Genomic DNA, 15,843 nt, shown 5'->3' with positions numbered 1-15,843 from the left:
ATTTTGAATCTCCTGTGATTCAACTGCTTACTAATCCAGGAGAGTAGACTCTGAAAGGCCTTTTCACTAATTATTGCATATTGCATCCTGAGGCGGGCTGTTTGGGGATAAATGGTCAAAGCTAACCATTTGTGACCTACAAATGAAGTTTTTTGCTGTGTACCTCCTCTTTACTTTACTGACTATGCATTTAAACCACTGATTTTGCCATTACTAAAACTTGGGGCTTCTCTATTTATCAATTACAGTGTTTGTAAAGCACACCTAGCATTAGCGTCATATATGTTTGCATCGGGACAACATTAAGTTGATCCTTCATAATTCAATAAATGATTGATACCTTGAAAGACTGACATTACATGGAAGGATGTAAAAAGAAAGAAGCATGTATTCTTTTCTTAGCTTTCTTTTCTGGCTAGATTTTGCCAGCAACAAAAAATACTTGAGAGAGAATTGGCAGGCAAGGGTAAGTCTAACGTATGGAGTTAAGCAACATGTTTGATGTCCTTGTCTCTCAATCATGTAAATAGGGACCTGGCACCCCTATTTCAAGCAGAACTATTAATGGAAGAGGCTTGTGGCCATGGAGTATGCGTTGTTCTGAGATTCTGACAAATTAGTGAAAGCAGACAGACTAGAAAGAAAGCTCTTATTTTATAATGTTCACACTTATATTCACCTAGTAATATTTATCCCTAAATACTGCAGCACTTCTGTTAGGTTTCACTGCTACTGTGACTGTAAGGTTCCTCGGAAGCATGTAAAATCATTCTTTGCACCGAGGACAAACTTCCTCTCAGGCCTATAGCCAAGTATAGGACACATCTCTATAAGGCAATGGTATGAGCCCCAGGCCTCAAGTATGTTTTGCAAAAAAAGGTCAAAGGAAATATTTAACTTCTTACATTTCAAATTCTGATGTTTAAGGTATTGAGTGGAACAGCAATGACTCTGACTCTGTGACCTTTTAGCAAAATTTTCCAACAGGCATTGCAAACTTCTGGCATAAATGCCAATTAGTAAGAGCATATAGGAGAGGAAGGTCCTACTGGATGACTGTCAAAATCAAATCAACAAGTATTTAAGCAAACCAAGAACTGCAAGAGTTTCCTTCCATACTGATTAATGAAAATACTCTTTTGAAGGTAAGTGCTACTCATGAGCTGAATAAACCAGTTAGGGTAGTATTCCATAGGAGAGCCACTATACAATAAAAACAAGGAAAGCTATAGTTCTTGGGGGGACGGGGGTCAAAGGGAAGTAAATGAATAGGAGTAATATTTAAAGAGTGCCCAGTTTTAAAATGGCAGCTGCAAAAATGCTTTAGCCTGCCTAACTAGCTATATACAAAGCTTCTATGAAAGTACTTTAGCTTTGTGAAATAAAGGCTTGAAGACATAACAATATGAGGCATGGTTTGACTCTCATCCAGACAAGCATTCAAGCATGTGATTTTAACACTCAGTAATTCCACTGACTTCCTTCCTGGATCAGTAAGTACAAGCTAGACAGAAAAGTGGAAAGCTCGCTCTCTGCCTTCAAACCTTGGGGAGGAGAGCTGCTGGTAACACCTGGTGGAGCTTGAGGGCTGATTTCCTAGGTTTCTATGTGAAGATGGATAAGAAGGGAGAAGAAGAACTAAAATGGCTGTGGAATCATAATAGATTCAGGCACTGTGATAGCAAAGAAGCAACTTTTTAATGATTGCTGCATCAAATAGTGTTCAGAACAGAACTTACCAGAGCTGTAAAATATGTTCCTTCAATAGATGGGACTAGTCTGTAGAAATTGGGAAGGGATTTAAGACCCTAGTACTAGATCCCTTCATAGGAAAATATTACTTTCTGTTGATGTTGATAACACACAAATGAAGTTACTCTCAAGGTGTAGATATAGGTAGCATCTGCTACAGAATTTCTTGTAGTTTCAGGAGCACATTAATGTGGTTCTCTGTTTTTATCGCTGAATTCTATCCCATCAGAATAAATACGTTCTAATAATAATTCATAATTGGGGATTTTGTTTGTTTGTTTTCCTTTGTTTTTTCCCTTAAAACTGCCTAGGTGAACTTAGGAATAAAAGAGAAGAGAGATCCTTTAGTGAGCCCACTCCTTTGACTTGCAGTGTTTTCCAGCATTTACTCCATAACAAGGCATTAAGAACACGTCTTTCCCCTAAAACTTACTCAAGATCCATGAAAATTTGATTTCAGAATTACCTATTTAAGGGCTCGATACTGAAACATCTATCTAGTTCAGAAGTATTGCTTTCTTTATGGGCTCCATTCCTTTTTTAGTTGCTTCCATTAGTTTATGAAATCTTTACTCTCAATGGCTTTGCTCGGGAAAAAAAAATCTTAAAAAAAAAAAAAAAGCAAGCCTCTTTTTTTTACAAGACTAGGGTACAAATAGGAAAACCATCTGATTTTCTTCCCAGTCTTATAGATTCTGACATTAAAAATGCTCTCTATGCTTCTAAGCATAGAGAATGAGCTCAAATATTATGCACAATACACAACCTTAAGTAGATGCTGCACTCTAGTTGTACAGCTACTTGGCACTTTGTCCCTTTGAAAGGGATTGCCCTAGCACAGGAGGACAGAACAATTTATGTAGCCAACAGAGAACAGCAGAAAAAGAGCCACAGGATGGGATTTTGCCGGGGGAGGAGGCAGAGTTCTCTAAAGGAGGCTATAATTACTGTGACAACAAGACACTGAAGAAGAATTGCAGAAACAATGCAAATGAACGGGTGTAGAGCTCAGCTCTGCATGATGTAGACAGTACTTGAATATGGATCTGAAAAAACACCCTATGCCTGAGACGTTGCTCAATAAAATGTCCAAGGACTAGAGAGAGCTGGAGCTGATGGTACAATTTTAGAGGGAAATTTGTAGCAGTAACAGAGAGAAGAAGATTGTGCCCTTTGTTGCACAAGAAGTCAAAGAGAAAGTGTTGAGGACACATCTGTAGAGCAGGGTAGAAGTAGAGACTGAGCAAAACAGGATAAATAATGTGCAAGAAGAGGTCTAATCCTCTAGAGAACGAAGACGAGAAATGGGCAGAAACAAAAATTTTGTGTGGCAACAAATAAGAGCAACACTTCATACACATAGAAAAGAGAGGGAAACCAAGAAACTGAAGATGAACAAAAATGGAATACAGGTTGTTACAAGAGACAACAGTCTGAGGAGGATGATTTGCTTACAGGAGTAAGGAATGGAAAGACTAGTGACACCTGTCAGCACCATTGAGACTAGCCAGAAAGCCCACAGGCAAAGGGAGAAAGGACTGATTAAGAAAAAAGATGTGTTTGAGAGGTCAAGAAGTTTGGGAAAAATTGAGAGTTGCCAAAAATTAAGCAAGTTAGACTTTGGTTGGTTTTTTTGGGGGTTTTTGGGGTTTTTTTTTTGTTGGTGTGTTGGTGTGTTTTTCGGGGGGCAGATGAGTGTGTGTGTGTGTGTATGCACAAATAGTGAAAGATTCTTCAGACATTCCAGGATTCTGAAAGAACTGGACATAAAGTTCTGGAAGGGGAACTTTTGGGGAATTAAGGGAACTCCAGGATTATGAAAGAACTGGACATAAAGTTTTGGAAGGGGAACTTCTGGGGAATGAGGGGAACTCATACTGAAGTATGAGCCACCAGTGTGATACAGTCATGGAGAAAGCACTGGCACTAGGCAGTTCCCTGTTTGCTGTGGAAAGTGAAAATATTAGCACCAGTTTCTAAATCCTTCATGACATATCAGTATGTTATATGCTTCTGGTCACTTGCTTTCAAGAGCAGTGAAGCAGATGAGCATTGTGAGGAACATCACAGAAATGGAGGCTTCCAGAGGTGGCACTGTATAGTTGTAGTGGGTTGACCCCAGCTGGTAGCTAAGCTGCCACCCAGTAGTGTGCTCACTCCCCACCTCAGACAGACGGGAGAGAGAACTGGGGGGGTGGAAGTCAGAAAAAACTCAGGGATTGAGATAAAGGCAGTTTAGTAAGTAAAGAAAAAAACTGAAAAAAACCCCCCTAGTAATGAAAAAGCAGTCACTCATCACCTCCCACCAGCAGACCAATGCCCAGCCAGTCTCCGATGCCCAGCCAGTCCCTGAGCAATGGTTAGCTTTGAAAAACTCCCCCCACCCCACCCCATCCTTCTAACACTGCATGATGTTCTATGGTATGATGTATCTCTTCGCTCAGTTTGGGTCAGCGGTCCTGGCCGTGTCACCCCTCAACCTCTTCTGCACCCCCAGCCCACGCGCTGCGGGTGGTAGGGGAGAGCAGAGTGAGGAAAAGAGAAGGACTTGCAAGCACTGTGCAGCAATAGCTAAAACACTGGTGAGTTTGCAACAGTGTTTTGTTCACCGAGCTAAAATGTAGCACCATACCAGCTACTATGAAGAACATCAGTTCCGTCTGGACCAGGCCTACAACAACAGTCTAGCAAAATGGAGGCTGAGAAAAGGCTGCTGTCTACTTACTCACCACAGGGATCCCAATGAGGGAACGAGCTTTTTTAGGCTGAAGAACAGTATCGAAAGCGTATGCACATATAAACAAGAGGTGGTCAAGGAGTTGTTCGTTCAGGATCTAAATTCCCTGAGAAGAAAAATACAGTTCAAAATAAGCAATAAAAATACTGGACCTTTATAGATAACAACACCACCTTGCACAGGAACTAAACTTTCTTATGACTCTCACATCTCAAGGATTCACTGAGAAATTTATAAGCAACTTTTAAGAAAGAAATTTAGATATATCATATAGAGGCACAGACATGTAATTTTACCTTTCTGTACTTTCCTTCAGATATAACTTGAATATTGTAAAGTGTTATGAATACTTCTTTTTGACTAAGTTAGATTATAGTTTCTATGACAGCCAAAACAGCAAAATCAGCGATTTTTTCTGTCTTGTTAAAGAAAAGTTTTGTCATTTGCTTATACATTTGCTTCTTTAAAGAGAAAGCAGTTCCACTGTGGCTTAGATTTTACTCAGTGGTAACTGTTCTTAAAGTGCTTCATTTTAACTTCATTATAAAAAAACAACATTCCTTTTCTAAACAGATTATTGTGTATATCATAACTCTTAATGGCATTTTGGTATAACATATATTCACTTACAAAGGCTTTAATCCTTAACCTAGAGTTGCAGATTATCAGGATGCAAGCTACAGATAAAAATATTTATATATCTAAATATGAGCTGCTCCCTTGTCCAATGTTCAAGCTTCCATAAAACCAGAGTAAGTATCAGAGACATAACAAAGACAGAGAGGAATTGGTAATGATTAAACAGAGTAAGAAATGAATAACTGACACTAGGCAAAGAAAATTCTTACGTTACAGCAATGTGTGTTCAAGGCAGGAGAACAATTTGTCAAGCATGTAAGTAAGCTAACAATCCTTGTGTTGTTGCATAATAGTTTGGATGAAATAATAAAGAAATTCAAGTAGAAAATGGCCCTGAATTATTGAAAGGAATGTGTTAGGTGATCTAATTGAAGTTAAGAACTTCCTTCTCTATAAACAAATGGAATATCCTTCAGAGTGTGCATGTAGTGTATTTTTAATACATTTCACAATCAGTACAAGTTCTCCATTACTTCTACAGGCTAAGATTTATTTTAAATTAACAATGATTATTTCATTACAATAAAATAGTTACCTAGCATACTTAAGAAAACAAAAATCAAGGCAACTACACTAATCATAAAGAACACAGTGATCCATTGTCACCACAGTGAACAATTATTTAAAAAAGAAAACAAATGACAAGCTAATGATAACCCTGCCCCATTATTCATTAGGTACTATAATGTATTATTTTCCTTACCTTGAACACTTTGGTCTACAGCATAAATTTGACAATGCAGTTGGACTGAAACTCCTTCTCAAATCAGGTTTTTAATAATACTAATTATGAAACACAAAGCTAGTAAGTTCTTAGGACTCAACATAAGTCTTTCATATTTTCATTTGTAGCCATCTCATCTTGTTTGATAAACACTGGCTTGTAAAATGATCAAAATGTTCACCTATTACAAAATGTTTCTAATACATTTTACATAATTTTGTTAAAACAAATTTAAAAAAATTGACATGGGACTGAAATCTGTTTTTTTCAGCTGTATCCAACAAATCAGATTTTACATTTCTTTAAATGTACCTTGAATTTTCCCATAAGGCTACTTTTGAACTTCAATTTAAAAAAAACCCACAAACAAACCAACCCCAAACTAGGATATTTTCTAAAGACTGGCAAACCAAATCAAAACAATTAGTATGTAGATTTAAAAAACAACAAAACCAACACCATGACAAATTTCAGATCACTGTGGAAATGTTACAGCCTTTCTGTCATACAATAAGAAAATGATTTAGCAATTTTGACCATAACCAAGCAGTTAATATTTCCATTACATTCTTGCATGTTTGGAAAATACATATATTTATATATTCTTAATATTTTGGTTTTAATACTCACATATTTTCAATTTCCATTTGTGGTGGAGACAGTAACAGGTACCACCTTGGTTTTAGACATACTTTGGGTAACAATAACACAGCATGTTCCATTCTGAAATAGTTCAGAAGATGGAAGAGGTATTACTTGCTCTGGCCTTACCATAATTTAGATTATCTATTTATCATTAATTTACATACTTCTTTTTTAACAGGTTTTGGACACCCACAGGTGATAAAAGATCTGGCACTGCTTTCCATTATTGAGTGTGGAAATTTATGTAGTGATCAGGTTATTATGCTATTTCAGCTGTATCTGTGGGTTTTGGAAACAAATTGCAATGCAGTTAAAACATTTCCTATTTAAAAAAGTAACAAATATTTGTTACAAATACTCTTCGTGTGACACATGTAAGTATTAATGTCCTGGCTTTGCCAGTAGATACTTTAATAAGGTGGCTTTCAGGAAGTTAAACCTGTAAACATGACAAGGTATGGATTGACCTCCCATTTTGATACTTCTACCACTGCACAGCTTTATTACGTTCTCTGGTCCATTTTTAAATATTCACTTGCAAGTTAGTATGTAAATAAATCACTAGTAATGAAGCATTGCTTAGGTCAGTTAATATAAAAGTGTTGTACATATGGTAAGAAATAAAATCTTTGATCAAAAGCACAGTTGCAGATAATTAACCTAGCTCTGTGAAGGAACTGTATGGGCTCAAATGAAAGGGCTTGTGCCTTTCAAACAAAGGTGCCCAGGCTGTGCACAGTGAAATGTTTGCTGATGGTCAATGCATAGCTCACAACCCACACTTCCTCTGTATTTCTAATTGCCAGACTCCACTGACAGAATTCTTAAATGCATAATTTCCCACTATTAGATGTACATAGTCTATGTAAAAAAAAGTATAAATATATCTAAGTATTATAATTAAGTTCTATACACATAACTATAGCGTTTGATGTATTCAGTGCAGAATTTCATATATATGCAACCACAATATTGTAGGTAATATTATCATTGTAGGTAATTCATAGAATTTGGATAGATAGCCAGGGGAAAGACCTCCAGGATGGAAAACAAAACAAAAGTTCTTTAATATTGTCCCTGCATTAAATTGCAGTCTGCAGTATGAACAAATAAATAAATAGAGAGGCCCGGGTAAGTTCACATTTTTGTAGCATGTCTTCAGCATCTGATTTTCTACCAACTGTTTTGTAAAGTGATTATATATTTCTGCAAGCTTCAAATCAGCTGGTCTTTCAATCTACACACAACAGGTAGTCTTGTCTTGATTGGATGCCTTGTCAAATTGGTTAATTAAGTCAGTACTAAAGCAAAATTCTGTGAAATCAGATTGTGATAAGTTATCGTCTTGGTTATGTCTTTCAGAAAACACACCTGAAAAGCGTTTGCCTGCAATATCAGCTGTGTCTTCTTCTGAACTGCCATTTCTTTGGCCTTTTAAAGAATGAGATGGGACTAATCATCTTCTTCCTATGGTAAATACAAAGTCTATGTTAATTAGACAGTAAATGCACATTATTTATTTTTACTATTACAGCTGTTACTTGCCTCAAGTCACTTTAGAGAGTGGATCCTCTCCTGCCATGACATGCAGTCCTGCATTGCTTCATAGGCCACTACCCCTTACTTTATTCTGTCTTTGGCGAGGCTCAGTACGGTCAAGATTGCGTCCTGGCCCTAATTGCTGTGGTAACCCTCAAGTTGTTGGAATTGTGGCATTTAAAGACCTCCATCGATTGCCATACGTCTTTGCAATGAAAAAACTGCCACATGCGAGCATTTTTAAGTACGTATGCTGAGTTATGTATATGAGATGCCTCCTTCCATTCTCACTCCAGTTTCCTGTCTTAGAAAACTGGCCATGCTTCAAGGGCCTGCATGCCCTAGTTGTTTTCTCCTTGTGCCCCTTCAATCAAATCTCTTTGCTAAGGTCTGACATTTCTTCTCTCTCTCCCTGGCAAAAACATGGTAAGTGTCCTCTGAGTCTTGTTATAAACCCCATTTATTTTCCTTTTCCAATCTTGTAATTTTTGAGCCTTTGGTTAAGGTTTTAAAGTTTAACAACTGCTTGTTTCAAACCAACTTCCCAAAACAATTGGTCTGTCTTTCCCTACACTGTTGTGTATTATTTATAGTACAGCAGTATTGAAAGGCATCCAAATTAGGGATCCAAGTGGGGATACATTAAAACTGCAATTCACATTCCAAAAATCTTCCAAGGAGACAGAAATCTCCCTTCCACCCTTTAGTGGTTCACTTTGTGCAAAATCTTATACGTAGCAGGAGGAAGCTTTCCTGGTACACAAAAATTTACATTTCTACAGGGCTTAAGGCAGAAATTCCATAGTAGTGGGGGTGGGTGGGTGGGTGGGTGGATTTTTCATATAAGAGACTTTGAAATTTGTGATTTTTTGTACACTTTAAAAGAATTGTAGGTATTTTACATTAAGTAGTTTAACCTTTCTCTTGCATTACTTTCTACAAAACTGGCCTTTTAAAAACCACATTGACTGTTTATACAGTGTGTGACTCTGAGATAGCTTTTATCTATATGATCTATATTATATTTATCTGTGTGATTTTATAATTTGTCAAATATATTTGCCCCACACATTTACCATATATTTGTATACATGTAAGCAATGTACCTATAATTTCTTAATGATCTCTGACTCTTCTTCCAGCACAAACATTGTGTATACCTAGTGTTTAGCCTAATGGTCTCTTGTTTTCTTCTGTTCTAGTGCTTCTGTACCAAAGACAGCAGCAGGTCAGTGCAAGTGGGCAGAAGTTCTGAAAGATTTGGAGCAGATCAAGACATCCAAAGTAAGTTAATAAAAAAGTCTTCATTTCTTATCATCATAGGAGCTGACATAATTAAATATTTAACACTGTACTCAGTTAAGAAGTGTCAGTGACAGGGAGAAGGAAAAGGAATGGTGTTTGTATAATGCTGTTTCATGGGTGGAAGCAAAGGAATAGGAGGTTAAAGGGAATTGGAGTTGACCAAATACTGCAGACTCTAGAATTACATACTATTTTCTTTCTCACTTTTCATAAGAAAATGGGCAGTGGGCTTGGGAGTTAGCTCCTTCAGAGAAAGTATTGTAGGATTTGATTCTGTTGAGTCCTCCTCACAGTGAAGCCCATCCTGCAGGTTACTGGGTTACTTTAAGATCCTTTGACTTGCTGGCTCCCTGTACCTGGATGGATTGGGCCTTTAAATTTGGAGCTAATCCATGTTTTGCAGAGTTAGCTTTATTATCTCTACATCTGTTAGTTAATGTTCATAATTCTAACTCCTGTTTTCTTTTAGGACATTGATGTCAGTTTATATACTGCAAACACAGATGAGGATGTAAGTAAACTTGAAATTTGGCCACAACTGGTCTAATACGATAGCTTCATTTCTTCACTAGCAACTTTCTCCTAAGTCAGCCTTGGTCTAAATTGAGAAAAGTTTCAGAAATCAAATAATTTGCCTTGGAAGGAACAGTTTTGTTAGTTAAAGTACTTACGATAAATTTTGTAAGCAGGTATTAATTCTTTTTATTGAATCATCTGCTATTAAAATAATTCAATTTAAAAGGATGATCCAAAATTAATTTATTAAACACTGCTAAAATACTGTTGGTATTTGTTTGTAATTTGAGGGAGGAAAAGAACAACAAAGAAAATACTTCCAAAGTAATTTGTTTAACACCATGAGCTATTTAATGGCATAAAATACCGGAGAGGTGGAATATGGAGAGTAACTGTCAGCATCTACTTGTGCATTTCTCTGCTTTTGCCACTCCTTAGCGTAGCCTATGTACCTATGTATCCCTATGTACTCTCAAGGAATTAGATCCTGCAAAGGATGAATTATGTTAATTTGTCAATTAATTCTTAAGGCAATCATAGATACCTATGTAAAATATGATCATCTTAAATGCATTCCTGAAGGGACTTTTTCATAATCTGTTGCTGTGGAGCTCAGTCTGCACTCCATAGGATACATGCGTCCCACCAAGAAAATTAATCCAGCCAGTACCCCACTCCAAGCAGTCGCCTTTGGTGTAGCCCTGGTGGAACTGGCTGGATTTATTGCTGTGGTAGTATCCTGCTCCTGAGACATTACTTTCCTGACAACTTAAACATTCATGCAAGGACTGTCCCAAACACTGAAAATACATGAATCTTGTACATAAAGTGTTAATGAAAGATTTCCTAGAAATGATGGCCTGACCGTCTCAGAATAGTCTTAGTGTGCATGCAGAATACAGCGGTGTTGATTTATTCAGTGGATCTGACAAGCCTGAGAAAGCACTGTCTGATGCGTCTGTACAGTTAGCCCTGTACATGACGGAAAAATGGTCGCAAAACAAACACATCCACATCTGCACACACATTCTCTTAACTGAACTGAGCCAGAGAGGTTAACCCATTGTAATGGCTGATTTAATACCCTGCAATGCCTGGAAGATTTTCTTAAAGTGGGACAATCTGACATGGAAGTTAGACAACCTGGGACTTATCCTTGGCTTTACTGTTGACTGGATGGAGAAATTAGTACCTCTGCCTCTTTGTCTTTAATTTGTGAAATACAGGTAATATCTGCTTTCTCTTCTCCTCTTCCTATTCTGAATTCAGATCTCTGAAGAAGACTACTAAGGATGATACTAACTTAATTCTGCTAAGTTTAATTATATCCCAAATTTTTATCCTAATTAATTATTTTCCTGGGTTCTTCAAGACCCTACGTTTAACCTCATCTTAGCAAATTGGCCAGCCTTTATGCTGTTAGCTCTCACAGCCAATCTTTGCAGATGTTTAAAAGCATTTGAATATTAGGAGAAGGTGGCAGTAAATAAAAATTAGCCACATATTGGTAAATTATATCCTACATTCACTTATTCCTTTTTAATCGTAAAACTATTACAACTTCATTTTTTCAGAAAGAATGCCAAGAACCTGTAATGAGATGCTTTTTCCTAGAGACAAATGTGATTCTTCAAGAATGTCTTATCAAAAATTGTAGTAAAACACAGGATGTATTAAACATATGGAAAAATGGAAACATAAGCTTTGAAAAAAACAAGGTAAGTAACACCAACAGTCTGTGGAAAAAAGGCAAGTCAAAAGTGTTACTTCAGTAGCTGAAATACCTCTTTCATCATATAAAAAGTGGAATAGCAGAGATGAAAGCAAGTGGGATGTAGTAACCTGTACATATAACAGTGAAAAAGCTACACATAGAACAATGAAAAAGCAAAATTTAGTGGTTTTTTAGAAAAAAAAAACCAACAGGATTCCCTTCAAAGCAGATACTTTTGATTGTGCATGTATACATATGAAGGTGTTTGAATGTGTATGTATAAATAACAGTTTGGAACTTCAGTATCTAAAAGTCAGGTATGGTCAGACACATACAGAAAAGGATCCTAATTTTCAAAAGGGACAGCCACTTGCATCTCTCACTGAAGTGCTGTATCTTTGAAAGCTGATCCTACTGAAAGAGCAGGCCAGGAGCTGCACAGACCATAAGTACTGTGTAAGCCTCCAGCAATCCTTTCTGTAGTCATTGACTGCATTGGAGTTATTAAAAAAAAACAGGACAGACAAGGGTTAGTTGTCTCTCAGAAAAAATAGATCAGTATCCTGGTTTACTATTGCATTTTGTTTTTCAGCTGAATTCTACAACATCAGCAAAGTGCAAAGAATGTGAAGAGTATGAAGAAAAAAATTTTACAGAATTTATACAGAGTTTTGTAAAGGTTATACAGAAGGAATGCAAACATTGACCAAAAGACACAAGTTGGGAACCAAGATCTTCCATGAATATCCTCAGAGAAATGATGTTGTCACCAACAATAAACTGAAAAGAGCAACATTTACAGTCCTACTTACATACCATAACATGTAAAAAATAATAAAATCCTTGTAGTTCACAGAGTATTCATAAATAAGTACATAAAAATGATATTAGTTATGAAATATAAATGAAAGGAATTTAACAGGGTTTAAAGCTTCTTCTTGACTTAAAGTGTCTTTATTTTTGGTAAGCTCACTGGAAAAGAAACACTGCCCAACTTACCAACTTTTCAAAAAAATTCTTTAAAAAGATCTCACAGTATCTGCAGTGGGAATGTCCTCATGAACATCAGCTCAGGGCTAACTGAATGGGGTTTCAGAGAAAAGCTCTTCTTTTATTACTATTAATATAAAATTATCATACCCTTTTAAAGCATTTGGCTATAGCTATTTTTGTAATCTGAAATCTCTCCCTTTACCATCTGTGCTCTTAGAAGATCACAGCTCATCTCTCACTTCTGTTCTTAGTCACATGTGACAGTTTTCCTTGCATTTTTTTTTCTTATTAAATATTTCTTCAACAAACTAGTGTCAAAACACAAGCTAAGGCCTCTTTGTCTTAAAGGTGTATTGGCTATCTCTTAATACATTTATTTCTACCATGGTTTTCAGGTAAATCCAGTTACTTATTTCACCTAAGAATTCAAAGTAAAAAAACAGAATATTTATTTAAAGATTCTTCCTTTCCTTTTTTTTCCCTTTTCTACAATAGTAGCATAAAGGTATTAAAAATTATCTCCAGTCTTCTCAACAGAAGGTAATGCTAATGCTTGGTTCCACTGTCTGGTGACAGAACATCATTGGTTACTTCATTTGTTACCTCTGACAGACACTACTTTAGTCATTATGGTAATTACTAAAGTTCCTTTAGCAATTACCAAAGATTTCAATCTAAATTTCAACCAAAGAAAAGTAGCATAAATTTCATTCTCTGAATAAAGGAGGTGACCAAATCTCTTACACACTTAGAAAAAAAAAATTATATGTGGCAGAAATCTTTTCAATGTAGAAGAGGTTGTAACTTTGGTCTCCTTTTCAGGTAAGAAATTCAAAGGCAGGAATCACTTTTGACAGGTTATTGGAAATCATGGTAACCATATTTCTGAGACTCAGTGCCATCACCTGTCCCCTGGTAGTTCTGAAATGTTGCATAGTGTTCTTTCAGCTTTTTCTAAAGTAACTGCTTTCTTAGTGATTCATAACCATGTCATACCAACTGCTATCTATAATAAGTAATTCTTTCCTCCAGACACCTCCATTTTTCCATCTTCATTTGATAAATGGCTGAGTTATTCAGCTGTTCACTTAGCAGGAAGGAAGTCTCAATCTCATTGTGGCAACAAATACACTGCCTGGTACTCCCTTATTTTTGGGTTACTCCCAACACTCAGTCTTCAGCACTGAGGAGCTGAATCTCCAGTAAACTACAAGAGAAGGAACATGAATGTGAGCACAGTGGGTGTCATCATCAGGTGACTTATAGAGTAACCGATCAGTAAATTCATAAGTATATTGAGAATGGGATTAAACAACAGCAGAGGTATCACAGAAGAAATAAACAGATTATTTGCCACTGCAAAATAGCAATGAAAGAAGTGTTTTATTACATAGTTTGGATAAAGAAAACTAGTCCTATATTTTAATTTTTTCCTTAAAACAGTGGTATGCATTGAATATGATTTTCTCTTACCTGATGTCACATGCATAGGCAAAATAATACCAAATTACAACTGTAGTCTTTAATCAAAGAGATAAAGGGATTTTCCTTATTTCTAGCTTTGAGGGAGCTTGAGACACAGTCCAGCCGTATTCATGATGGGAGAAACTAATAACTCCTTTGCTCAGACAGTTTTCTTTATCTTGGCCATTATGAAAATGGGTTACCTGATTAATTTTATTCTGTTTTTCATTAAATCATTTACCAGTGGCAAGTATGTTAATTGCTGGGAATTTGCCTTTCTGAAAGAATATTGCTAAGTCTGTGACTGCTCATCTTGCCACCCTGTAGCCACTTTCTGTTGGACATTGGCAATATCACTTTAATTTCATTTTACCTCCACCTGTTCCAGATGCACATTCTAGAACCATAAAAGGCCATTTGTTAATCTAGTTCTCCAGTATTTCTCCTGGGGTTTTCCCTTTCCTGGGACCAAAGCTGCCAATTGAAATCTTTACTACATTGTCAATCCTATGGTTACAAGACATGATCTGATCAATTTTTAAAGGATGGGCTAAATTAAGGTCAGGTTGGTATTTTTTTGTAGTGAGGGGATTCATACATGTCCTGGAGGAAAAGATTCAGTATGACTAAGACATGCATGAATCTCATTTGTCTTGTTAGTACTGCAGACAGAACAGTAAAAACTAATTCAGGGTGCCTACTTTTGAACTAGACATTGCTAGGTTGAGGAAGGTATTTCTTCCACACAAGATCAACTCATTTGTGTGGCATTTACTACCTAATCTTTTACAACTACTCTTGGTAAATGTTAAGAAAAAGATCAATACTGCATTTTCTCTAATTAATCCAACTCAGTTTGGGACTAAGGTGACTCATAACAGAGAGTTTCTATGTTCAGAAAGAAAAATAACTCTGCTTTTTGACACCAGAAGAGAAGAAGAACGTTCTTACACAGAAGTTTTGCACTACACAGTTCTGTTCCTGACTTTGCAATAATTTAAAATCTATTTTTCCTCTCCTCTCCTCTCCTTTCCTTGTATTCAGTGTCCATATTTCTGTCAATATTTTAAATGGATAATGCAGGTAGCACTCATGCAGATGATATCTGACATCCTCTGCCTTCTTGTTGTTTTACTAGCCCCTGAAGATAAATATTGGTTACTTATCAATAGAACGTTGCCTCGGTGGCTCTGAATATTTGAGCACCTGTTGATCAGGCACTGTGCAGATAATGTCACAGGAGATGTTTGAAAGTCCTTACAGTTTAAAGTCAGTTCTGGATCAGCATCAGTATATTTATACAAGGACTATTACCTATAATACTTCCTCTTAAAACACACAAGAGAATTTAGCCAATAACTTTTGCAGTCCAGATTTTCTTTTAAACAGTCCATCTACGCTGCACAATCAACAGATTTCAGTTTCTGCAATGTCCAACTGTCTTTTACAATTACAGAGCACAGTATGGATTATGAATTTCATTTCCCTAGTATACTTTTGGTTCCTAAACATAGCATCTGACAGTTTCACCTCAATTTTTTAAGTCAGTTCGAGTTCTGACTAAGGTTATACAGGATTTAATTAAGCCAGTAATATAACATTATCACTGTTGCATACTCTGAAGGAGTATTCTGCTCTGATACCCAAGTAAGCTTTTACATTCTCAGTGCACTTCTTAGACGTTTACCCATGTGGATGCACAAGTCTGTAATAATTAATCACTGCCCAGAGGCAGTGGTCCGTTTGTCTGTTCTTTAACCAAGGAGATGCTATTCTAATGGGCAAGATGCCTTCAGTGAGAAGCTAGCGGCCATG

The 15,843-nt window shown here is 36.6% G+C and overlaps 1 protein-coding gene across 5 annotated transcripts in view; it reads left to right on the top strand.

Annotated features, from left to right (window-relative positions):
* Positions 1 to 12,506, top strand: part of IL15 (interleukin 15) — a 39,078-nt gene extending 26,572 nt beyond the window's left edge. For 3 of the 5 annotated variants that reach the window (XM_056363065.1, XM_056363045.1, XM_056363073.1), the window contains 5 exons: positions 7,860 to 7,969; positions 9,239 to 9,320; positions 9,811 to 9,852; positions 11,432 to 11,575; positions 12,164 to 12,506. In XM_056363065.1, the coding sequence (XP_056219040.1) occupies positions 7,860 to 7,969; positions 9,239 to 9,320; positions 9,811 to 9,852; positions 11,432 to 11,575; positions 12,164 to 12,277 (492 nt within the window). In that variant the 3' untranslated portion in view covers positions 12,278 to 12,506. Of the gene's footprint in view, positions 1 to 5,142; positions 5,242 to 7,859; positions 7,970 to 9,238; positions 9,321 to 9,810; positions 9,853 to 11,431; positions 11,576 to 12,163 lie in introns of all 5 variants that reach the window. The other 2 variants (XM_056363054.1, XM_056363036.1) reach the window with 1 other exon arrangement.
* The last annotated feature ends 3,337 nt before the right edge of the window (positions 12,507 to 15,843 follow it).

This window comes from Falco biarmicus, chromosome 1, assembly GCF_023638135.1.
Source record: "Falco biarmicus isolate bFalBia1 chromosome 1, bFalBia1.pri, whole genome shotgun sequence".
Lineage (NCBI taxonomy): Eukaryota > Metazoa > Chordata > Aves > Falconiformes > Falconidae > Falco > Falco biarmicus.
Note: the sequence above shows the minus strand (reverse complement) of the source record. Positions and strands in the feature narration are given on the sequence as shown.